General features: G+C 39.4%; 1 protein-coding gene across 1 annotated transcript; it reads right to left on the reverse strand.

Annotated features, from left to right (window-relative positions):
• Positions 1 to 1,371: 1,371 nt before the first annotated feature.
• LOC143863505 (transcription factor E2FB-like) lies at positions 1,372 to 21,269 on the reverse strand. Its single transcript, XM_077374183.1, has 15 exons — positions 20,819 to 21,269; positions 5,932 to 6,115; positions 5,633 to 5,692; positions 5,361 to 5,446; positions 5,190 to 5,278; positions 5,042 to 5,096; positions 4,370 to 4,422; positions 4,161 to 4,211; positions 4,006 to 4,054; positions 3,794 to 3,859; positions 3,638 to 3,714; positions 2,593 to 2,830; positions 2,047 to 2,113; positions 1,782 to 1,951; positions 1,372 to 1,701 (listed from the first exon to the last, which is right to left on the reverse strand). Exons 1-14 carry the CDS (start codon positions 21,008 to 21,010, stop codon positions 1,815 to 1,817), a joined length of 1,404 nt encoding a protein of 467 aa, XP_077230298.1. The 5' UTR covers positions 21,011 to 21,269; the 3' UTR covers positions 1,372 to 1,701; positions 1,782 to 1,814.
• Positions 21,270 to 24,410: the final 3,141 nt, after the last annotated feature.

Raw genomic sequence — 24,410 nt, forward strand, 5'->3', positions numbered from 1 at the left:
GAAAACCAGATTTTTGAAATCTCTCCCGCATCCTACGATTTCTAAAACCTGGAAACATGGGACGATCGCCAGCTCTCTTACTGTCGGAAAGAAGGGCTATAAATCAGAAAACGAGGACTGCTCTCTTTCTTCTCTTGTCTCCCAGCTATAATTTTAAGGAAATCCATGATTCTAAAATACGTGTATCCAAACGGCCCCTAAGTCTTTAGTTTCCATGTCTCCATTGATTTCCCATTTCAAAGAATTTGATGGAGTTTTGCCTTGTCTAAAAATTAAACAGACCCAGCAGCAGATGAAGTTGGAGAACTGTCTCAAGGCTGGCAAAATGGAAACATGCCCACAAAGTCAGGATAGATTAAAATTTCGTTAGTCTTTTAACTTTGTGCATGAATTTAGATTGTGGCTTCAACTTCCAGCACTACATAGTTCTAACCTGACTTGCTTAACCTAATAAACCCAAGCTATGGAATCTTTTGAAGCCATTAAAATTTATCTTTTGATGCAAATAAGATTAATTTAAGTTAATCTGATTTGTAAATGGGACATTTATGCCACTCTAGAAGCCATTACGTGAGGTAGACAAAACAATTTTTCACTATTTGATTATAAGACTGCATGTAAACTAAATGCATATGTATACTGGAGGTTATTTAAAACTTATCTTATAAATGTAGAGTTTCTTTGACTGTTAAATATAGTGTAAATGTAAATTTCTATATTGGTATTAAATATCTTATACATGTAAATTTTTTATAGCTGGTATATACCTCACATGCAAACATATTTTAAGCTCTAGCTATTTTTTGACATAAATTTAGTCATAAAAGCACATACATTTTGCATGAAGAGAAATTATATGACGCCCGACCGTCAAAATAAAGGGCGGAGAGAGACAAACCCTCTCTCCCTTGATTTTTAATCCAAGGGAAAGCACCATTTTTTACTTTTCCTTAGTTCAAAAACCAAGGCAGCAGGTTTTGTCTCCTTCCGCCCTTTACATTTTGACGGTCGGGCATCATATAATTTCTCTTGCATGAATAAGTTCGAGCATAGCACGTGCTGTGTTCTTGCAAGATTACATGCAAATAATTTTTTAAGGTATCCAAAGAAGTCCCAAGCAACAAATACGCTTGTAAGATTTATATGGATCATTATGCTTCAAGTTGATCATTCCAGAAATAAGATCAAATAAGCTTGTAACATTTAATAGAATATAGAACAATGACCTGGTGATTGAATCCATTTCAATATAAAAGCATATATAATACTTTTCGGTCTTAAGACAATGATTAAAATTGTCTATGGCCAGTCTAAACAGAGAATCCAACAAAAAATCAGAATAGAACCCAGACTGAAATTGGATAGAGAGGCTTGGAGGAAGGATGATTTTAATTAAGAATTTAGAACAATGACCTGGTGATTTAATCCATTTAAATATAAAAGCATATATAATAGTTTTCCATCTTAACCAGAATGAATAAAATTGTCTATGGCTGGTCTAAACGGAGATCCAACAAAATTTCAGAACAGAACCCAGACTGTAATTGAATAGAGGAGCATGGTGCATGGAGCATGGAGCATGGATGATTTTAATCTTATTCATTCATGAATCATAGGATCATATATATTACTCATCTGTACATCGAACCAGCAATCTTCTATGTCCCCCTTTCCCTCATGCAGCTTTTACAATAACCTCGCCTGGGAACATATACTCAACACCCTCAGTGAGAAGTTAGTAAGATGACTGGAAATAATAGGTTCTGATTAAAAATACAGACCTGAGTTTCTTGATCAGTATGTCGAACTCCCATTTATCTCCGGGTTAGGTTATCACTGGATGGCACTTCGATAACACTTGACAGTGGGGTTTGTGGTTGTGGCGCGCTAACATCAGCCATCACATAGTCCTCATTAGCAAGTGTTACCATACTATCCCATTCAACCCCAGCTTTGATCAGAGTCAGGGCCTTCAATTTATTCATGATAAAAGCAAAAACCAGGTAATAAAGAAAAATGATGAGAAAATGAATCTAAAAAGGATACATTCTGTTTTCCACATGTCTGTAATGCTGACTCCAACATCCGATAGAAGCCAGTAGTCAGCATCGCTCTGCAAAACAAAGAAAATCTCTGACAGATATTCATTGAAATTTTTTTGGTGCTATCCATATAGGGAAAGCAGTTATCAGAAAGCAAGAGAAGAGGCACCAAATATGTCCAGAACAGCGACTTGATAATTCACCACTCTCAGAAAACAAGAAAAGAGGCACCAAAATTTATTTTTAAGTTGCAGAAGAGTACTGCCAAAATTCTAAGTGATTCTCCTGTCTATTCTGAAAACCATCCCACCTCTATGTCATTTTGGTGCTTTTGAAAGCCTGGATTCTGCATGAATTCAGAAGCTTTCGAGTGTCTACCAACACAGTAGTTTCTTTAAGCATCAAGGTATTCAAATTTTAATCGCTGTATGGGGAAGTATGTCTCGTGTAATCCTATCATTTTCTTCCCAGAGAGGAGGAAGTTTCATGGAATTTCTAATCCGGTGATTGAAAAGGGGCAAGCAATTGTTCCGATTATCATCACACTTACATCGACATCTGATGGTACAATCTTCATGATCCCACTAACGAAGTCCTGTGGAGGATTTAGATCGGAACACGTCCTCTGTGGCTCTTGAACTTCTAATGTCCCCTTCCCTGTGCTGAGTCTACTCTCCTCAGTGACTATTGCCACTGGTGGGTTCTCAGCGGAACCTGAATTTGATGCAAGTGGGAGACTTGGAGGTGCATCGACACCATTCATCTCCTCAAACTTCTCCTCAAATTGACTAAAAGGCAAGAAATGAAAAGCAAATGTGTCAGCAAACAATATTTTGTTTTCACTTTTTAGATTCTCCACTAGGTAAGGACCATGGACTTATGTTAAGTCTCATTGACTCCAGCATAATAAGTTCTCAATGCATACAAGTAGGGGTGGACATGGTTCCGGTTCGAACCGAGGAACCGAACCGAACCGGCACATATGGTTCGGTTCGGTTCGGTTCCATATTTATATGGTTGGTTCCGGTTCTGATATCTTGGAACCGATGGAAATTCGGTTCGGTTCTGGGTTTGGGATCCCGGAATCGAAAACCGAACCGAGAACGGACCCTCACCTTAAAACCCAATGCCTCATCACTTGATAAAATCACCCCACCCCCTTTTAATTCACCCCTCTTTAACGTGTTGCTTTGCCTTTAAAATTTTAATTCACCCCCAAATTTGTGCTTGATTATTCCAAATTTGTGCATGTTTGTAGGTCATATATAATTTTTGCATTGCCCAAATTTGTGCAAATTTGTGCCTGATTATTCCAAATTCGTGCATGTTAGTCTTTGTAGTTCATATATAAACAGGACCGAACCGATTATAAATACAATTAGGCAAAATATCTACATTTGGTGAAGGTTGGGTAAACCCAGAACCGAACCGATTATATTATATATGGTTCTGGTTCGGTTTGGTTCCAAACATATATGGTTCGGTTCTGGTTCCAATTTCAGGGAACCGATTATATATGGTTCGGTCCTGGGTATACCCCAAAACCGAACCGAACCGAACCATGTCCACCCCTACATACAAGCACTCAACATTACCTGACAAGATAAACATCGATTGGACCCATGGTGCTTCTTAGGACAATTCTATATCTCCTTTGTGGATATTCAGCAGCCTAGCATAAGAAACAATATATAGTGCGTCAGAAACAGGTTAAATGACCAATCATGCAGTCTCTTCTACACTTTATGTACCTCATCAGGATCTGGGACTTCCAAAGTAGTGCCATGAGGTGCTTTAATTGCTATTAGTGTCTCATTCTGCAAGAACCAACATTGGAAATCAGTAAATGGTTACTTAGCAAGCAGCAAAACGAGCAAAACAATCTTAGTATTGGGTATAATAAATTGCAGAAGTCAGGCCGGTCTAAAGTACATCATCTACATGGCACAGGAAACAAACAAACCTGAAAGCAGGGTAGGCCCTTGATGTCTTCTTCTGTCACATACAGCCACCTAAACAGAAAGAAGGAAAGCAAAGGAATGAGACACTAAATAAAATGATAACCTTTGTTTAGTAGCAGAATCCTTAGAAAAGTAAAAGTAAGACTTTAGTTTTTACCTTTGATTGTTCTCATCCTCACTTAGGCCCCTTAATCTTTCCCTCATTTCTCTGCAATAAACTAGAAGATGAGCATAATCCACAGATGGGAAGAGAACAATTAGATTTATTATTATTTTCTTATAAACAATGACTTTATTAATGAAGAAATAAATGAAACTCTTTACTAAAGAGGAACCAAAATTTATCAATGCAATAAATTACAGAACCTTATTCGTTCATCTAATCTACTCTCCTCCATGGAAAGATTTTTGACGCCTGCCTGCAGGAATCAAAAGTTACCATCAGATTAAATCCAGCACCTAATACTAACTTCGTAGTTAGAGACTATGCCACAAATATCTCTGATATTTTCAAAATATAGCGTTTTTATCGGGAGATTTTGATAAAACGACAAAATCCCGAACTAATACCGAGATTTTAAAAATATAGCAATATTTTCGTTTTTTATGATAAAATATCCCTATAATATCGCGATATTATCCCGATATTTTTACGACATTTTTATTTTATATTTTTTTTCTTAAATTTAATATTTTTAAAATAATTTTAGTTTTGCCGTTTATTTCCAGATATAAACCCGGAAAAATTAATAAAAATTAATATATCCCGAGATTTTACCTTGCCAAGAAATTCCCGAGAACGACATTTGTGACATAGATTAGAGATGACAAAACCACGTTTTCAGAATTACTAGATCATAGTTAATTTTCGTATAATGGAAACTAGAGGTCGTGGAGAAACCAGCATGTGTCAAGTAACCAATGCTTAATGTTGCTTCATAATTAGAGATTAAAACACAATTACACGAAGTCAATGGCATCAAAACGACTAATATGTATGTGAGGATACAAACAAGTTAAAAATTACTTCCACGTAACCTGTAAATTTGCAACATCATCCTCAACTTCCCCTGGCCTTGAGACATCAAGCCCCCTACAACCAATTCCCAAATTAATTAATTGTACTCTAAGCAATGCACACAGATAAGAAATCTTGATGATTATTCAACAGGAAATTCTGCATTACTTCCAGCGTATTCTGTTCTTAAGTTTCTTTTCTATGAGCCCAATTCCTTCCAGCACATTTGTTATGTCATATATTCGCCTCTTCTGCACCTATACCAACAGATATCTTTCCGGAGTTAGAATAAAAAGATAATAAGATATAAACTTAAACAAAAACTAATAGAATACTCACCTCCAAAGTGTCTGCCGCGTTGTTCAAATCAAGAATGCCGTCTTCTGCATGTTTGATCAGATTGATAAACTTTTTTGTCAGGAGACCTGCACAAGAGTCATGTCTATATTTTTATCAATAGTTCAAACAAGCAATAATACTATACACATATTCCTGTAATGGAAGTCTTGCATATTACTTCAATGATATTTCAGTTAATCTGACCAAACGTGAAAAACTTACAGTAATCCAACCAACAAAATTATAATTGAATTATCCATCACTTCAATTACCTAGGGAGCTATCGTAACGACAAGACCCAACTGGGGTAAGAGCATTGCTAGAGGGGGAACCTGCAATAATTCCACGGAATCTGTCATTAAAATCTTTTTTTTTTTTTTAATTCTAGATTAGATAGAGAGATGAAAGCAGTTGTGCTGGCTGCAAGTTCTAAGACCAGAATCATATTGCCAGCTAATAACCAGTCATCACAACCCCAACAAGATACCTATGCTTTTAGAGAAGTCTATTCAATTAGACCGAATAAAGAATAGAAAGCAGTGATATAGTATAAATAGGCAATACTTCTCACCAGCGTTTGACAGAGGAGTTTGGGGCACAGATCGAGAGTACTTGGAGACCTTTGACCTGCCGTTAATCCTACCTCCTTTTCCTGATACAGGTGTATGGAGGGGGCTGTTAACCACTTCAGTATGTCCAGGAGTCCACTCACTAGACTCCACTTCATATTCTTCTGCTTCAGGCTTCTGCTTCAACTGCACAAGCAACAAAGAATTTGACGAAATTCCAGAGTAGTATATCCAGATATTAATTTGGAATGTATCTTGATAAAGGCTCTATTCCATGAAAAAAAAAAATCAGTGCAACATGAATAAAGGGAAATGATATCAGCACAACCACGTTTTAATAATTGCACAAATTTGACTTGTCTTTTCCTTTGTAATTGGTTTGTGAGAGCTTTTTGGGAACCGTAGTAATCTTTGACAGCACTTTAAATAATAAAAGGAAAGATGGGTTAGTGCAACTATTAAACACGGTTGTGCTAATATCATTTCCTTAGATAAAACAGGTGTGCAACAATCTATCATAATTCTAACAAGGCAGATAATACTAAAATAAACAGGACATCAAATGTGCAACAATATATACATGTATATACATACATATCATATATATACAGAGGAATGCTAGCAACAAGCAGCTAAGCAGCTGCTTGAATATACCCGAGCGCTCATTGGTACACGTATTACAGTACTCCCAAACGTAAATGGAAATGATAAATCCGATCCCTTCTCTGTTGCACACTTGCCCTTCTCTCTAGTAAAAGTTAACCCTCCCTCCCTCTCTCTGTGAACTGCTATTGATGATACGGTGCTACCTGGCATCTCAGACTTCTCAATTGCTTGGGATCGTGCCATTGTATCAATGTATTTATGATCGCCTTGTCCAAACAGTCCCTCCTCACTACCTTCTTCCTTGTTACTCCATCCCTGAATCTTCCCCAAACGTAAATGGCGTACCTTAACAGTATGTTTTTCCTTCCTCCAAAAAGATATCATGATCCAACACACATAATAGAAATAAAGCTCAGCATAAACTCTGAATAATCATTTCTATCAGTCAGGTTGCATGTACTAAACCCAAATGCAATTGCATCCCTTCTCTTTAGTTTCATCTTCTGTTGGAAGTACCCAAAACTAAGAAGTGCAGTTTTACAAATTTGTCATGCTATTGAGTTTTAGGATCTGGGTCTTGAGATTTTGCTGGATGGGCAAGAAGTTTTAAGATCTGGGTGGGGAAGACGTTTTTTTAATGGTAAAAAACTCATTAATCAAGAAAAGAAACAGGGTAGAACCCCAATGATCGAGAGAAGACGCTTTAGGATGGGGAAGACGTTTCACGATCTGGGTGGGGAAGACTTTTATTGGATGAGGAAGACGTTTTGTCTCAAGATTTTTGTATTTCGAGAGGTTTAGGAAGTGAGGTTGGAGATTCTGCTATCCCCTTTTCAGTCATCAAAAAATGGGTGAGCGAGAATCTTGAGATTTTTGTATCTTGAGTGGTTTAGGAAATGGGTTTTGAGATTCTGGTATCCCTTTGAAGCCATGCAAAAATGGCAGAGGAAGGTTCTCGAATTGGAAGAGGAGATGCTTTCTCGGTGGTAGAGAGAGAGAGAGAGAGAGAGAGAGAGAGAGAAGGTGACAGGATTTACTGTTTACATTTACGTTTTAGGAGTTTCTTGTGACATGTGTACCAATTAGTGTTCCGGTGTATTCAAGCGGCTAAGTAGACGGTAGTTGTGTGTGTGTGTGTGTGTGTGTGTGTGTGTGTGTGTGTGTAGGGATATATATAAATATATATACATATATATATATATATATATATAGAGAGAGAGAGAGAGAAGGTGAAATTTAATAAAAAAGAGTAAAAAAAAAGCACGAACGAGGAGTCCCTAACGACAATCAGAAACTGGAAAAGCAAAAAATGTTACACTCAGCTACGAAATAGACAAAACAAGGGAGACTCACGTTTTCCCTATTAGATCTTGTTTTCGCCAACTTGTCTGACATGGCATTAGCTAGACGAGGAATAGGAAAATAACTAATCTACAAGTTAGCAGAAATATCTATAATGTGGGAGATGAAATTGACGAGTCTCGAAGGACCAGTACTTTTTCTTTGATCCCAAGATATGACGCTAGATGAGTCGCCTTTAGCCCAAATGAGCCTTCCGGGATGATTAGGGAGGAGCTTTAAACCTTCTAAAAGAACACTAAAATGTACAACTACAGATAATGAAAAAAGAAGCGATTCATCCGGCCCATCAAACGGGAATATTTGAATTAGTATAGTCATATCCATTATGCACCATAAGCTAATCACTAATGATTAAAGATAACAATACATATGGCAAGGACTGGAAATCTACTGGCTTGTGTAGTGGTAGATGCTGCCATTCTTGGGTTCATGTCATGGATCACAATCCACGCTAGAACAAGAGATCGAACTAAGAATGTAGCTCAAACCAGAGATCGAGCTCGAGTCAGAGACCAGGAGAGATGAATATCAAAGACCAGCGAGACTAGAAGACTTCTCAGCGATGTGGGTCGGCATGATGATCGAGGAGACAAGGTGGAAGGAGCCTGGGATGTGGTTCACAGACGAAACCTGAACAGGTTCGTCAAAGCCATGGGAGGTAGACAAAACCCTAACCTGGGGGATTGGATCTAAAGAAGATGCAATTTCGTCAATGTTAAAAGGAGGATTGTCTGCCAGAGATGCAAAAAGTATTGGAGTTCGGTTGACGGTGATGTAGGTGCGCGAGGTGGAGGTGAGAAGGTTGGTAGTCGGAAGAATCAGGAGCTCTCTTTTCCTGAAGGTCATTTTGTGGTTGTGTATGGAACAAATGCGCTCGGCCTCCATCCGGTTGGATCTTCCTCCAAGGAAAAGTTGGCCGGAGGGGAGCCAGCCTCGACATTTTTTCAATTCTCCCACAGGAGTCGAGCAACCCTACTCCGGCTACGGGGTGTCACAGCAAACCAATCAGGATTCTAGGACTCTAGAAGTTTACCTCAGGAAGGTTGGGGTTCCCATTTTCCAGCTCATTGGAGAAATTGATCCGTGTCGAAAACGAAGGAAACCCGGAGCTTATTGCAAGTATGCAGCTGAAAACCTTGAGATGCCCCTTCCTCAACCTGGTAAAAGGGAGTAGGTTCTCAGCCACCAAGGCATATCCATGGTGATGGGAATTCTGTGGGGTCCCGACCCATGCGTGCACCATCAAGACTTTCGAAAAAATTGGAGCACGCCCAGAGGAATTTGTTTCCTTCGATCATTCGTGTTATCATGGCAATGGCAGAGGCGTTTCTCGCCTATGTGTTGTGGCAACAGAATATTGCCCATCTGCTGTGTATCGTCCTTGAAATTAATGGCACAACAGTTTGGAGGAGGTTATGGCTAAAAAATGCGATAGTTTTCCTGGAATCATACACAATAATGGTGCTTTTGTAAGAAGTTTAGAAGCTTTGGACTGCCTGAAAGGATGGCCAAAGTCCTTGGCTTCTTGAATAGCAGTCACTTTCGCTTCCCTACTGCTTGGTAGCAACTTGAGAATCTTATTCACTTGTTCTACATTTGAATATCCTTTGCCAAGTGACTTTAAACCGTTAGTAATATCCATATGGCGAGTGAACATTTCAGAAATTGATTCGTCATTTTCATTTTAAGAACAAAATTTGGAAAACCAATAAAATTGTGACTTTATAGCAATATTTTCGTGGTAAAAAAAATAAAATATGAAGATATTTCGATGATTAACCATTCCATATAAGATTGTGTGTGTTATATAATGAAATTTTATTAATGAAAAGGGCAAAGGCCCTATGACCGAGATGATCATACAAAAGAAAACAAAGCAAGAAAGGATGAAGAGCATGGGAAAATATAACTAGAAAAATACAAGAATAGGGTAAAGCGAAAGAAAATAGTCTGTAAACCAAAACACCCTCAAAGAGGGAGCTAATCAAGAAGTAAAATCGACTCTCTAACAACCCACTACATGCAAGCATATCCGCATTGGAGTTGGTAGATAGCCAAACATGTCAGAGCTTTATGTTGTGTCCCACCAAGACGTCCAAGATTTCCTCTGTAGCATCCATGAATCTCTGTGGATATCTGATGCCATCACTCACTCATCATGTTGATGGAATCAACCTCAATGATAACCTAACACAGATAAGACTGGCCCAACAGCCTAGTATTATGAGGAAGTGCTTGAACCTTCGCATCGTTAGAATCCTTTACCCTGATCGGTTCCGAAAATGCCCACAACATGTCTCTATCAGTACCAAGGTTTCAGGTTTCAGATTCAGTTTGTGTTTCGGTCATGACAAAATGGAAACATTTCTGTTTCGGGTGGAAATTTTCAGTAGAAATCCTTTAAAATCACAAAAACATGTGGAAACATGTGCAAATGGACATTTGAGATGAAACATCAAGAAGTGCTAGAATAAACACAAATACAAGCTAAAAAATCTCGCATAAGTATTAAAAAAAACCCACCCATAATGGTTTAACAATATGTACCACATTTCAGCACATTTGGGAGATCCGCAGACAATGAGGTTGGTCGATTAGTGCGGTCTGGCATTGATAGAAGTGCATTGGACCTTTTTTACTTTCTGCCTCCTCGACATCCTCTAGTTTTGTATCGTTTTTTTCTTTTTCTGTCGCATGACATGTAGTGACTGACCACCTCGGTCTTTAGGCTTTACCCCATGTTTTGTATCAATATATAGGCTACTGATATTTGTACTACCATGTTTTGATAATGAGACAAACTCACCTTGCCGTTTCCTTTTTAATTGGCTGCTGAGAGCTTTTTGGAATTGTAGTAGCTTTTGACAGCTGATTAAAAAATAAGAGCTTTTCGGGAATTTTAATAGCTTTCTCTTCTTTTTTTACATAAGGGTGTATACGATTTTAGAGAGAGAGAGAGGGGAGGGGGGTTGTGGGTTTCACAAAAAGTTAAAAAAGGTGAAAGGGGTTGAATTTTAATAGCTTTTGACATTTGATTAAATAATAAAAGAGAAGGTGAGTTCGTCTCATTGTCAAAACATGGTAATGGGAACACACACACACACATGGGATTTGCTAGGGACCATCGCAGAAGGCATTTTGTAGACCGGCTGTTGCATGAGAGAGCAGCCAGATAGGCTCACTTTTCAACAGAATTTGTCTTATTCAAATGCCTTTTGCGATGATCCCTAGCAAGAGTGTGTGTGTGTATGTGAATGTGTATGTGTCTGTGTATGCGTGTGTGTGTGTCTTATGTTGCCATTCAAAAAAACCAACATTTAACGCCTAGTGACATGCGCGAATGCGTGTGTGTGTGTGTTATGTTGCCATTCAAACAAAAAAAACATTGAACGCCTAGTGACATGCGTTGTCGGGCATTTTATGATAATTCAATACGTACCATGTTTCACTTGTAATTCTTATAAATATTTACACACAATACATACAGAACATTTTACATGTAATTTGTTGAATAACATGTTGTAGCGTAGTTTAATCATTACCTCTAGTATAGAGAGTATTGTAGTCTTTGTACTCACTTGCCCTATTTAGGCCTATATATACATCATATTCATGAGGAGCTCCCTAGTGGAGACTCTCCATCCTTCACTCCTCTTCTTCTTCCTCTCTTCTAACCCTAATCTCATTTCTAACATGGTATCAGAGCCAATGGGCTGATCCTTCAACAAGGAAAGAAGAAGAGTATCTCCCTCCATGCCATCACCCCTTTCTCTCGTATCTCATTTTTCTCTCTTTATCTCTCTATAGTTTCTCCCTCAATTCTTCTCCTCGCTCGTGTCCTTCCCTCCTCCTCCTCCTCCTCCCACTGTCCCTCTTCCCTTTTCCCTAACCCCTCCATTCCCTGCTACAGTTAGCCACTACAGCAACTGCTACCGTAACCCGCTACAGTACCGCTACAGTAAATCGCTCCAGTAACCTGCTACAATACCCAAATATTAAAAAAAAAAAAAAAAAAAAAAAAAAACACCATTTCTATACCTTAGAAATCTCACTCTTTCTCTTTCATTTCGTCAAACCCATTTCGTTTTTAACCCATTTTCCCTCTATCGTATATCTCAAAACAAAACAAAAATCATGTTTGTATAACTTGTGTAAACCCATTTTGGGTTCTCCTCCACTCCAAAGTTCTCTTTATTTTCTCTTCTCTACGGCCTTTGTCTTTCTCATCTCATCGTCAAGGTGCACCCCAAGTGTTTGATGAAATGTCTCAAAGGAATTTTGTGCCTTGAAAGTGTTATTTTTGTTTCAAGTTGAAGGCCTTTGGCCTCAACTTGAGGGGGAGAGTTGTCTTGTATTGTTTCTTGTTGTTCTCTTGTGCTTGTCTTGTTGTCGTCTTCTTATCATCTCTTTCTTTCTATTATCTTCTATGTCTTTTATGTAGTTCTTCAAGGCGCGCACCACGTATTTGATAAAATATCTAAGAGAGGTGTGGTGCCTTGTTTCTCATCTTTCCTTTTTCTTCTTCTCTACGGCGCACACCAAGTGTTTGATCAAATGTCTGAAAGCGGTGTAGTGTCTTGTTTGTCTTCTTTTCGTTGGAAGTAGAAGGTATTTGACCTTCAACTTGAGGGGGAGTGTTTTCATGTAGTTCTTTGTGTCTTTTCTTAGGAGTGTTGTCCACTTTGTTGTCTTTGCTTGAGGGGGAGTGTTGTTAGTGTTGTCTTTGTCTTCTTGAGGGAGTATTGTCTTGTTTTCATGTCTCTTCGTGTTGTCCGGCTTTATGCCTTATCTTCACCGGGCGATGGTTTCCCCGTCGTTGGTCGATTATCTTCTTCCCTGTCTTCTTCTTATCTCGAGGAAACTGTTTCTCAGTCGACCTCTCATTAGGCGACGATGTTCATGCCGTCGACCTTCTTTCCAGACGATGGTTTCCCTATCGTTGTTCGGTTATCTTCTTCCTTTTATCTTGTTATCTTGAGGCGGCGGTTTCCCCGTCGACCTCTCATTAGGCGACGATGTTCATGCCGTCGACCTTCTTTCTAGACGATGGTTTCCCCATCGTTGGTTGGTTATCTTCTCCCTCCTTTCCGGGCGATAGCTTCCATATCCATCGTTGGTCGGCTCTCTTACAGGCGACAATCTTTTCCCGTCGACCTATCTTTTCCGGACAATGGTTTCCCCATCGTTGGTCGGCTCTTTTCAGGCGACGATGTTCATGCCTTCGACCTTGTCTCCAGGCGATGGTGTCCCCATCGTTGGTTGTTTATCTTCCTCTTCTTATCTTCAGGCGGCGATTTTCATGCCGTCGACCTTGTCACCAGACGATGGTTTCCCCATCGTTGTTTGGTTGTCTTCTCTATCTCTTCTTCTCTCCAAGCAACGGTTTCCCCATCGACCTTGTCTTCGATGGTTTCCCCATCAGTAGTTATCTTCTTCTCTTGGTATTGACTACTTAGCTGATGTTCTCGCTCGTGGTGCTTCGTCATTGTTTGTGTGCGCACCTTTGGTGTGACCCCTTTTTGCTCAATGGATCATTGTTATTCCCTTACCGAGGTGCCTCAGTTCGATCCTTCGTGGTTCCAGGCTTATTGTCGAGTTCAAATTCAGGGGGAGACCCGGTTGCGACCGCTCTCGCCGTAGTGCTACTTCAGGAGGAGTTGTTACTTTTTTGTGGCCGCTGATCTCAACGACCGTACTCTCATGGTGGTCGTTATCTCTTGTTATGCTTTCCTTATGTATTCACCATACCAGCTTGAGGAGTGTTATACCAAGCTGGATGTGTGTATGAGCTTATTGTATTTTTTGTTATTTTTAGTTGTTTTTTGTAATCTCCTTTGTGCTAAGCTGGAGTTCCCTAGTATATACCCTTGAGGGGGATTGTTGAATAACATGTTGTAGGGTAGTTTAGTCATTACCTCTAGTATAGAGGGTATTGTAGTCTTTGTACTCACTTGCCCTATTTGGGCCTATATATACATCATATTCATGAGGAGCTCCCTAGTGGAGACTCTCCATCCTTCACTCATCTTCTTCTTCCTCTCTTCTAACCCTAATCTCATTTCTAACATAATTCATATAAATATAATTATGTAACGCATAAGGTATATTATACGTCTACTACAATTGTGTTGGTTTCAACTTTCAAGAAACATTTTGGTTTCGTATGTGTTTTGGTGGGGATAAAAACAAAAATATTTCGGTCATTTCTTAATGGTTTCGACAGAATTTTAAAACTATGATTACCTCCCCTCATAAGGCCTCCAATATCAGTCACGCTCAAGTTACCAAAGTTCAACTTCAACTTTCAATGAGGTGGTCCCCACCGGGGTCGTAGATCCTCCTAACTCCTTATAGCATTTGCTCGGCCTAATTTCCTCCCAAGACCTATGGAAAGAGAATACCAGAATTCCTCTAAAGGTAGAAAGGTCTGATACCCACTAAACAATCAAAGACTGCACACTTCTTTTGAAACACCTTAGAAAGCCCTCTTGATCCTTCCCTTCCAAATCAGCCAAAGAGTGGCGACAGAGAACAAGCTTCAAAGAATCTTACCTCTAAAAGGCCAAGGAGCAAATAATTGTGACTCAAAATGATCAGTGGTGTGTTCAGGGAGAGTCCAACTAACTCAGAGAGCCCTCAAGCAAAATACCAAAGCTCGCACATGAATCTATAATGAAGCAATAAGTGATCAACAAACTCAGCATCGGCAAGGTTTCACGTGCAATGGTGGGCAATGCTCTTCTATCTATGATGGAGGTGATCAACGGTGAGTATCTTATCAAGGCAAGATGTCCTAAAAGGCAGTAATCCTCAGGAGGGACTTTAACTCTCCAATCTCCCCATGCATGCAAAGGAATAGAAGTATGAACCAAGTGATAAAAAAGGATTATATAGTGAAAGTGCCAGCCTCTATTCAACTCAACTCAACAAAGCCTTTGTCCCAAACTAGTTGGGGTCGGCTAAATGAATCCTTTAGAAAAAATTCATGAAGAAGGTAAGAGGAATCTACCTGGCTCTAATCCTAGTTCTAGTTGGGTTCTTCTACGTTGATCATTTTCTTCCATTCTATCCTATCCAAGGTCATGTTCTCTGTTATGTTTCTTTCCTCACTGCTTCTACCCAAGTTGTTTTCGGTCTGCCCCTACCTCTTTTTACTCCATCAATTTGGCATGAGTCGCCTCTTCTCACCGGAGCATCCAAAGGCCTACGTTGGATATGTCCAAACATATCCAACGGTGCTCTCTCATCTTCTCCTCAATTGGTGCCATCCCCACCTTTTTACGAATGTTTTCATTTTTAATTCTATCTAACTTTGTGTGGCCGCACATCCATCTAAGCATTCACATCTCCGCTACACTCATCTTATGCACATGCTGCTTCTTGGTGGCCCAACATTCTGAGCCGTATAGTGAAAGTGCCAACCGATGTCCATCTTCAAACACTTTTGTCCTTTCCCCATCTTTTAATACAGATTGAGTTAATTCTAAATAGGAAAGAAGCTATTGCATCTATCTCCCAATCGAAGAAGTTTCTTCTAAATCCTATATTAAAGTCCACGGTCTCATTGATTATACGGTAACAATCAACCACACTACTCTCTTAATTGGAAGTCACATTAAAGAGCAAGGGGAATTCATCCTTTAAGGTTCTATTACCAAGCAAATTTTCTACCCAAAATCTTATCTTTTCCCCTCTCCCACTCTAAAACAAACTTAAATGTCATGATATCAAGCCAAATTGTAGTCCCTTTATTCTTGTATGCATCCACATTTAGATCCAAGCTTAATCTTTGAAAAAAAAATGGTACAATTAACCACCTTATGAGATTTAGTGAGTCCTCATCTACTTGACTACTATGTAAAAAACAATCACAAGCTTTTCACGTTCCAGAAGACTCATTTAATGACTTCCGCTGATTCTATTTTAAAAGTGTGGAAATTCCCTCCAAGTCCCACGTGATGAATTCATTATGTAGCTGATTGTATTCCACCATGCTATTAGCATAGCCTAAATAAGATACTTAGGTAGATAATACAAACATTTCCAATCACCAAGTACCCACCAGGCAACCACATAAACACAACTACTATTTATCCACCTTTTTAAATCTTACAATGATTAGTGGTCTGGTCATATGATACTTCTTCAAACTGAATAGATTCAACCAGGGCCAAGGCATATGCTCTAAGACAGAGATGGAAATTTTGTCTCACAATTATAAGTAGCAACAGTGACTAAGAAAAGGGCATAAGACTGAGACTTTTAGAACCAAAGCACCTAGAGATTCCAAGTCAATTAGGAATTATTACAAAGAAGTGTGTCCTCATTAGCCCACCATTCAATTTTGACAAGGAAAGGTTCTCTAGATGCGAACCACTGGGTATCAAAAGCATTGATAGTGGGACAGTAGAAGACACCTTCAACGAGATCCATGAAGCAAACCATCATCCTATTCAATTGAAAAATGTATGTTATTCTAGAACTGTTTTTTTCATGCAACATTATATCATGGGTTTTTCATGCAACATTACATCATGTTTGACTAATCTTTCTTGAATACCTCCATCTGCAATGAAGTTAATTAGGTAGACGAGTATCAAGGTAATGGGAATATCACTATGGATATCTTGAAGCTTCCATGTTTCCTACTTTAGTCTCCACTATCTTTTGTTGGAAATAGTAAACAACAGATTCTTTGCCTCTTCCCAAAGGAACTACCATTTCTCTGAACCAAAAGATAATACCCACCTGATGATCCTCCAGTCTCGTCCAAATTGCAAGGGTCAATCTATCATCAACCTTAATCCATCAACAACAATTGAGTCAAGAAGTCCCAACAAGGTATAAAGTTACAATTGCCTCCCAGTGCGTACAAATAAATAAAAATAGTTCTTAGTTTTTAAGAAATTTAACCTATCACCCACAATGTTGACAAAGCCTATCATTTATAGTGTAGAAAAGTCATTTTAGTAACATTTTGCAACAGTCAAGAACTCAACTCAACTCAACAAAGCCTTTGTCTCAAACTAGTTGGGGTCGGCTAAATGAATCCTCTAGAAAAAAATCATGAAGAATGTAAAAGGAATCTACCCGGCTCTAATCCTAGTTCTAGTTGGGTTCTTCTATGTGGATCATTTTCTTCCATTCTATCCTATCCAAGGTCATGTTCTCTGTTATGTTCCTAGCTCTCAAGTCTTTCCTCAATGTTTCTACCCAAGTTGTTTTCGGTCTGCCCCTACCTCTTTTTACTCCATCAATTTGGCACGAATCGCCTCTTCTTACTGGAGCATCCAAAGGCCTACGTTGGATATGTCCAAACCATTTTAAGCGGTGCTCTCTCATCTTCTCCTCAATTGGAGCCACCCCCACCTTTTTACGAATGTCTTCATTTTTAATTCTATATAACCTTGTGTGGCCACACAATGCACATCCATCTAAGCATTCGCATCTCTGCTACACTCATCTTATGCACATGCTGCTTCTTAGTGGCCCAACATTCTGAGTCGTATAGCATAGCTGGCTTCACAGCTGTCTTATAAAACTTTCCCTTCAACTTGGGAGGGATTTTACGGTCGCACAGAACTCATGAGGCAAGCTTCCTCTTCAATCAACCTGCTCTGATTCTATGGTTAACATCCTCTTCAATCTCTCCTTCCTTAAGTAGAATTAAACCAAGATAGCGAAAGATATCCCTCTTAGGTACCTCCTGTCCAGTCATATTTACTACATCGTCGTCCAAACTCCTTACATTACTAAAGTTGCATTCCAAATATTCTGTCTTAGTCCTTCTCAGTCTCAAACCTTTAGATTCCAAAGTAGTTCTCCATAACTCAAATTTAGCATTTACTCCTGCTTTGGTTTCGTCGATTAATACTATGTAATCTGCAAATAACATACACCACGGCACCTCATCCTGGATACCCTCCGTAAGCTCATCCACTTCAACCAACCTGCGACAGTCAAGAACTAGAAAAATAAAAACCAGTGGATACAGGAAGAATTAGCCGTGTTTCCTCGTGTATCTTTAATATCAAAAAGGTCAAAATCCAGAAGATATTCAAAAAAGATGTTAGCTTAGAAAAGAATAGCGCACAAAGAAAATTGTGTCCAACAAAATCCCAACCTAGGGACAGATTTAAGTTGTTTCTTAGAGTAGTCTTGAAAATGACTAGTTCGGGGTTATGATAGAGCAACAGCGTGGTGAAGACCTCATATTTCATACATCTAGAGCATTGGCTGTGAGAGTAGTTTCTCTTTTAATGGCAAAGATATATATATATATATATATACCCCACGATCGAAATGGCCAATACAAGTACTACATAACCCATACAAAAGCATGAACTAGGGTCAAACGAGGAAGATAATCAAATAACTCTAGCCTATCCCTAAGGCCCCTTGAAGTGGCCTTCTTGTCCGCATCACTATTTACCGATCTTTTGACGTGTTGGAATGAGATTGCTGAGTTCGCCACTCGATCTTGGATCTCATCAAACCAGTAAGCGAATCGCCAAGGGAAGGGATGACTTCCCCTCAAACGCCTGAATACGTTGTTTGAATCTCCCTCCACTATCACTCAATCCATAAGGCTAGCCTTTGGGACTTGAGACCCTTAAGCACTACTTTAACCTCTACCTCAATAGAGTCTGTGATCTCAATTGGCCCCAAAAAGCCCAAAACATAGCTCCTATCTTGTCTCTAAGCACTCCATATACTCCAACTAGCCCAGGGTTGCCCATACTAGAACTGTCAAAGTTGAGTTTTAGGAACCCAGGACCTTAAGGATCCCACTCTGGTATCTGAAGTGATAAAAACTCCGAGCTAGCACAGATTTCCCTCAATCCATACCACAAATTGTGAGCAAAGATGAACCTGAAACTAAGCAAGGATCTAGTCCAGGATATGGTTAAAGACATCACCTTCCATAATATGAATTGAGTGCTTTTTACCAATCCTTTGAACACTCGAGTGTTTCTTTCCTTCCATAGACCCCAAAATCACAGCTAGCAATGACAGTTCCAAATAATCTTCCCTTTCTTTTGCCATGATGCGAAGTAGGGCGAAGTAGGGCTGGACATGGTTCGGTTCGGTTCTGGGGTAAAACCAGAACTGAACCACCTAATGTCGGTTCTCAATTGCTAGAACCATAGCCAAACCGGTTGCTCCTAGAACCAAACCGAACCAGAACCGAATTTAATCGGTTCGGTTCTGGGTTTGCAACAGTAAAAAAAATGGGTGGTTTTTTAAACCAAGTGAACCTGAAATACAGTCATACTAAACACTCAGTCCTATTAAAAGAGACCAACCATGTCATTGGCTATAGAATTGTAACAGGTTTGTATTTCTAACCAGTAAAGAGACCAACCATTAACAAATTCGTGGCCTCAATAATGATATCAACACGCCCCTCTTTTTTGGCATTTCACTGATTTTAAATGACACGCGTAAATACATAATCGTAATCGTATGGTATTTTTCCAGTTCGGTTCTTCTCGGTTCCATGTCCCCTAACCCAGAACCGAACCGATCGCCACCGGTTCCCAGATTTGGGAACCAGACCCGAACCGGCTCCACTCATAACCGAACCAAACCGAACCGAAGCACCCGGTTCGGTTCGGTTCGGTTCTTCGGTTTTACCCGGAACCATGTCCAGCCCTAATGCGAAGGACCAATACTCAAAAATATCCACAAGCTTAGGAGGAAGAACCCAATATATTGAATCTGCTGAATTATCTACCCCAAATCACTCTAGCCACTCTGCAATGGAGGAATATGTGATTGACTGGCTTTCCTGATTGAATGCATAGGGAACAATGGTTGATTATCAACATGTAGCGGCTTCTTAAGTAGTCTACTGTCAATATCTTGTTAAGGAAAGCAGTCCATCCAAAAGCAGACACCTTGGACGATGCTAGAATAACCCACACTCTGGCAAGGGACAAAGCAATAGGACAAAGGGAAAGCTGATGGTAAAATGATTGGACGTTGAATATCATGGAAGAGCTCCAGATCCAAACCTTTCTATCATCTCCAGTTCTTTTAATGTATTGAGCTTAAACATCTCCATGAGCCTAGCCACCCAATCTAGTTCTTTGTTGAAGAAATTTCATCTAAAGTCAAGCTTTCAAATGAATCTCTCATCCCTCCATTCGAAACAATCCTTAACACATACCTCCTTGTCTACTACCACTGCGAATAAGTCCGGAAATACATCCTACAATGTGGCTGTAAGAGTAGTTCTATAATAGAGTATGTACAAGGAGGAATGAGGTTTTATACACCTCGGCAATTTAACGAGGCAGTTCATTTTCATAAGAATAATCATACTAGTCTTCTATTTAAATGCATATATCAGTTGCCATGATGCCATATACCAGACAAATCTTCCAACATGTACTATATCAACATTTTCACATCGACGGGTTTAGATATAGTCACAATCGACCCATTAAAACACCATTTTCTTCAATAATAAGATGAAAGGTTTATTTGCATTGAAGCATCTAGGAGTTCCCAAATACCCCAAGGAGGTAGCTCACGTAGTTTTGCATAATTTATCATATTAGAACATTAACCGTGAATAACACTAGCAACTGTTGCAATTCTATAGCAAAGAGAGATCAGTTCAAACTCAAACCTTCATGCTGATGCACAATCTAGTTCACATGATTTCTTCAAATCAAAATTCTCATTCACATACTAAAATTAATATAAAAAAAATCAATAGATCTGCAAAAATCACAACCAAATCCATTCTTGCCAACTGATACCAAAAATAGAAACAGCAGAGCACAAAATTGAGAATAATCCAACAAAACCACAAATAGTCAATCCAAATCCAAATAAAACTAGAAGCAAAAAATCCGAAACAAAACCTAAAAAATTTAAAGGGAAAGAAACAGCGATTCTCGACAAACTCACAGGGGATTTGAAGACGAGAGCCTCGGCATCTTCATCAGATGGCCGGAGATTCTCGCCGGAGGAAAAGCGGTGGTAATTTTCCGGCGAAACAAACGGCGGCTTCACAGATGAAAACGGGAGGTGTCTCTTCAGAGAATTCAAGATCTGATCTGAGGGTTGGGCCGAGCGATTCGAAGCTCGGCCTCCAGACATTATAAAATCAGAGATTTTGATAAACCAAATAATAAAAAAAAGAGAAATCTATCAAACCCTCGGTTTTGGATCTCGAGAGATTTTATCGAGAGGTTTCGAAGATGAGTATTTTTTTTTTTTCTCTGATTGGTTGAGGAAGGAAGAGAGGAGTGAAATTAGGGTGGGATTGGGGAGAAAGAGGGGGGATGAGATTTGGATTTTTGGGGGAGAAAGAGAGAGGACGAAGAAGGTTAAAAAAGTGGAGAGGGCAGAAAAGGAGGGAAGGGGGGAATTTAGTTCGGATAGATATATGGAGGGAAGGGGGGAGAGAAAATTAAGAAAATTAAACACACGCGAGTGACTATTGCAAAACGATATGTTTTTGGGAATTGATATTAGCACAACCATGTTTTGATAATTGCATTAACTTATCTTGTCTTTTATTCTTTAAAGAACTGTTAATGGCTGTTACACTTTCCAAAAAAATTCTCATAAGCCAATTGAATGACAAAAGACAAGCTGAGTTCGTGCAGTTATTAAAGCTTGGTTGTGCTGATATCGCTTCCCTATTTTTTTATTTTTTTATTTTTTATATATTTCCGCTCCCTAATAAGAAGTGACTAATTTTGTTAGAATCGTGCTTTTTGTTGCGTTGCTACTTGCTCGGTCTCGTGATTATTTCTTCACAAACCATAATAAGCACGAGAATTTAGAGAAATTAAATGGTGTACGGCCGTGCTCGCACGAGCAGCCCCAAAAAAGGCGAGCTTACATTGTTTGCGTGATCTAAACCGTTCATTTGTTGGGCCCTGTTGTAGATACAGTGTGCCCAGAAAATCATCTCCATAGGATGATCCTAACCCTACGAGTTGTGGAGGTGTAGACACCCCATTTTGACCGGACCCAAGTTCGTTGCGTTTGTGCGAAACCCCATCCGATCACCAAGCTAAGATCCCAAATTACATTACAAGTTAGGATCGGTTCTCACCAGGGTCGCTGCCAAATTTCATCAAAAATCCGAACCGATTTGTCAAATAAGACGAGCCGAGAGAAGGTGCACAGTGCAGATCAAAGGGAGGGTGATTAATCTGAAAAGGGGGCTGTCCATGGGGAAAAGGGAGTGCAATTATATCATTTCTCATGAAAAGGGGGGTACATAATCCCGTCCGGGTCGTGGCTGATTCGCGCGCCCAGCAAAATTCGTGCGCTTATCGATTATAGGAGTGCCAATATCAGCGGCCTTTATTTTTCATATATAGATGAAAAATCAAAGGAAAGAGAGGAGATTCTTCGTTTTCTTTTTTTATTTACAGAGAGAGGGAGAGCGAAAGTGAGATCGGAAGAGGGGTTTTCCAAATTTCTCTTCTCCAATCTCCTTGCCGGAAGACCGTCACCGTCCCTCATCATCTACCGGAATCCGATCCCTTCACTGCCATCTCTCTTGAAGAGACGAATTGCAGAGAGAGAGAGAGAGAGAGGGAGTGCAGAGGGTTTCAGATCTCCTCCTCCGGCAACGGTGCTGGAGCTCCGATCGTGCTCAAATCTCAGATCTGAGATCTGAGAAGAGAGAAGAAGAGGGGGAGGATTTTGTTTTGATAAAAATCCGAGAGAGAGGGTTTTGCAGAGAAAAGGAAAAATTGGGTTTTCCTCCGCCAGCATCTCCTCTAGCCAAAATCCGGCAAGCAGCCGGTCACCGGTTCCGATCAACCTCTCTGATCCTCCTCCTTCACCTCCACCGGCAAGTTCCTTCTCCGATCGGATCCGTCCCCAGCCTCCGTTCCTCACCGGCCATCTCTGCAAATCCGGCAATCTCTTCTTCTCCGGCCATTTTCTTACCGGATTCCGATCAAGTTCTGCATCTCCGACCAAATCATTACCGGAATCCGGATAATCCATTCTTACGGCTAATATTTCTTCTTCTGTTTTCCTAAGCCTCTGTTGTGTTCTTCATTTCCTTTTATGTTTTTAAACCTTAAAATTTAGTTCTAGAAATCTAGATCTATTGCCGTTCTTTTTGAAACCCCACATCTACTCTTCTTTTGAAAATTTAGATCTTATTGTTTCCTCCTTAGAGCCGATTGTTAAATTAATTGCTCAATTTAGTTTAGATCCATTCCATGCTCCAGATCTGGAATTTTGGAGATAATTTTAAGCTTGCAAGTAAGATCAAGGAAAGGAGAAGAAAATATGCAAATATGTGTGTGGAATTAAAAGAGATGAATTTCTTGTTGTGTGAAATATGGATCAAAGCTTAGACATGATCTGAGCAAAGCTGCATTCAGCGGATTTTCGAGGAAGAATAAGGGGAAGATATAAAATTCGGAGGATCCAAATTGGGGAGCAGTTGCAGATTCTACCATCACTGGTCGGTCTCGGCAATTAAGGTATTTTCGTTTGTTGGATCTGTGGTTATTTGAGGGAGTTATATTGTCCAGTCAAGTTGCAAGTGTTAATCCAGGTTCTTTTTAGAAATGCATCCGTTGAGATTAAATTTTGTGTAAGCTAACAGTAGATATGCTAAATCTGTGATTACTTGAAGTGATGCTTGATGGATACTCAAAATATTCTTGATTTGCTGAGATTGAGCTAAAGGATAATGAATAGGAATGCAGTGTTATCTTAAAATTGCTCTTACGTTTTAATCACAATCTGTATCTTGTTTGTTTCTATAATGTTGTGAGTCAATTTCCTTGGGATGCCTGAAGCATAGTGAAAGACAGAGGGTACTTTATTTGTTATTTAAAAAGAGTCTTTGTTGAAGGTATCTACTATTGATTTTAGCAAAATTAGTTGTCTCACTAAGGTAGCATGCATGGCACAATGGTTGGGCAATGATAAGGTTACTTGGAGCCCGTCTTTGTGTTTTGTGGCTCACCGTTTTCTGCACTTGAATCTGCACAAGTTGATGCCCCCTGTTATGTACCAAAATTTATAAAAATCAGAAATATCATTGCATGCATTTGTATAATCTGTTAAAAATTTTGATATTCTTCTCTTGTACTAAGCTTTGAGTTAGGGTTTGAATACGGTAATAAATGGTGTTCAGGTGAGATTATCTCAAAGCTTATCATACTCATTTCTTTTTATTTTAAATAAATTGTTTAATTGAAGAAGGAAATCAGATGATTTGCACTATTCGATGTCCTTGACACGAATATCGTCTGATTTCAAGGCGGTTTGTAGAAATATTATATGTGTAGGAAATCAGATGATTACTTTGGCATCATCTGATTTCATTGAAGTCCCCGTATTGGGGTTTGTGGTTGGTTTTGAAGTGTTTGATATTGTTTTTACTTCATTAGGCTACCCAGCGGCTGGTATGGGCTAATTAATTTTTATTTTAAGTAAATTGTTTAATTGAAGAAGGAAATCAGATGATTTGCACTATTCGATGTCCTTGACACGAATATCGTCTGATTTC

This window comes from Tasmannia lanceolata, unplaced genomic scaffold (genome assembly GCF_043159265.1).
Source record: "Tasmannia lanceolata isolate RefF3 unplaced genomic scaffold, GAP_Taslan_0.1 ptg000044l, whole genome shotgun sequence".
In the NCBI taxonomy this organism is placed as follows: Eukaryota; Viridiplantae; Streptophyta; class Magnoliopsida; order Canellales; family Winteraceae; genus Tasmannia; species Tasmannia lanceolata.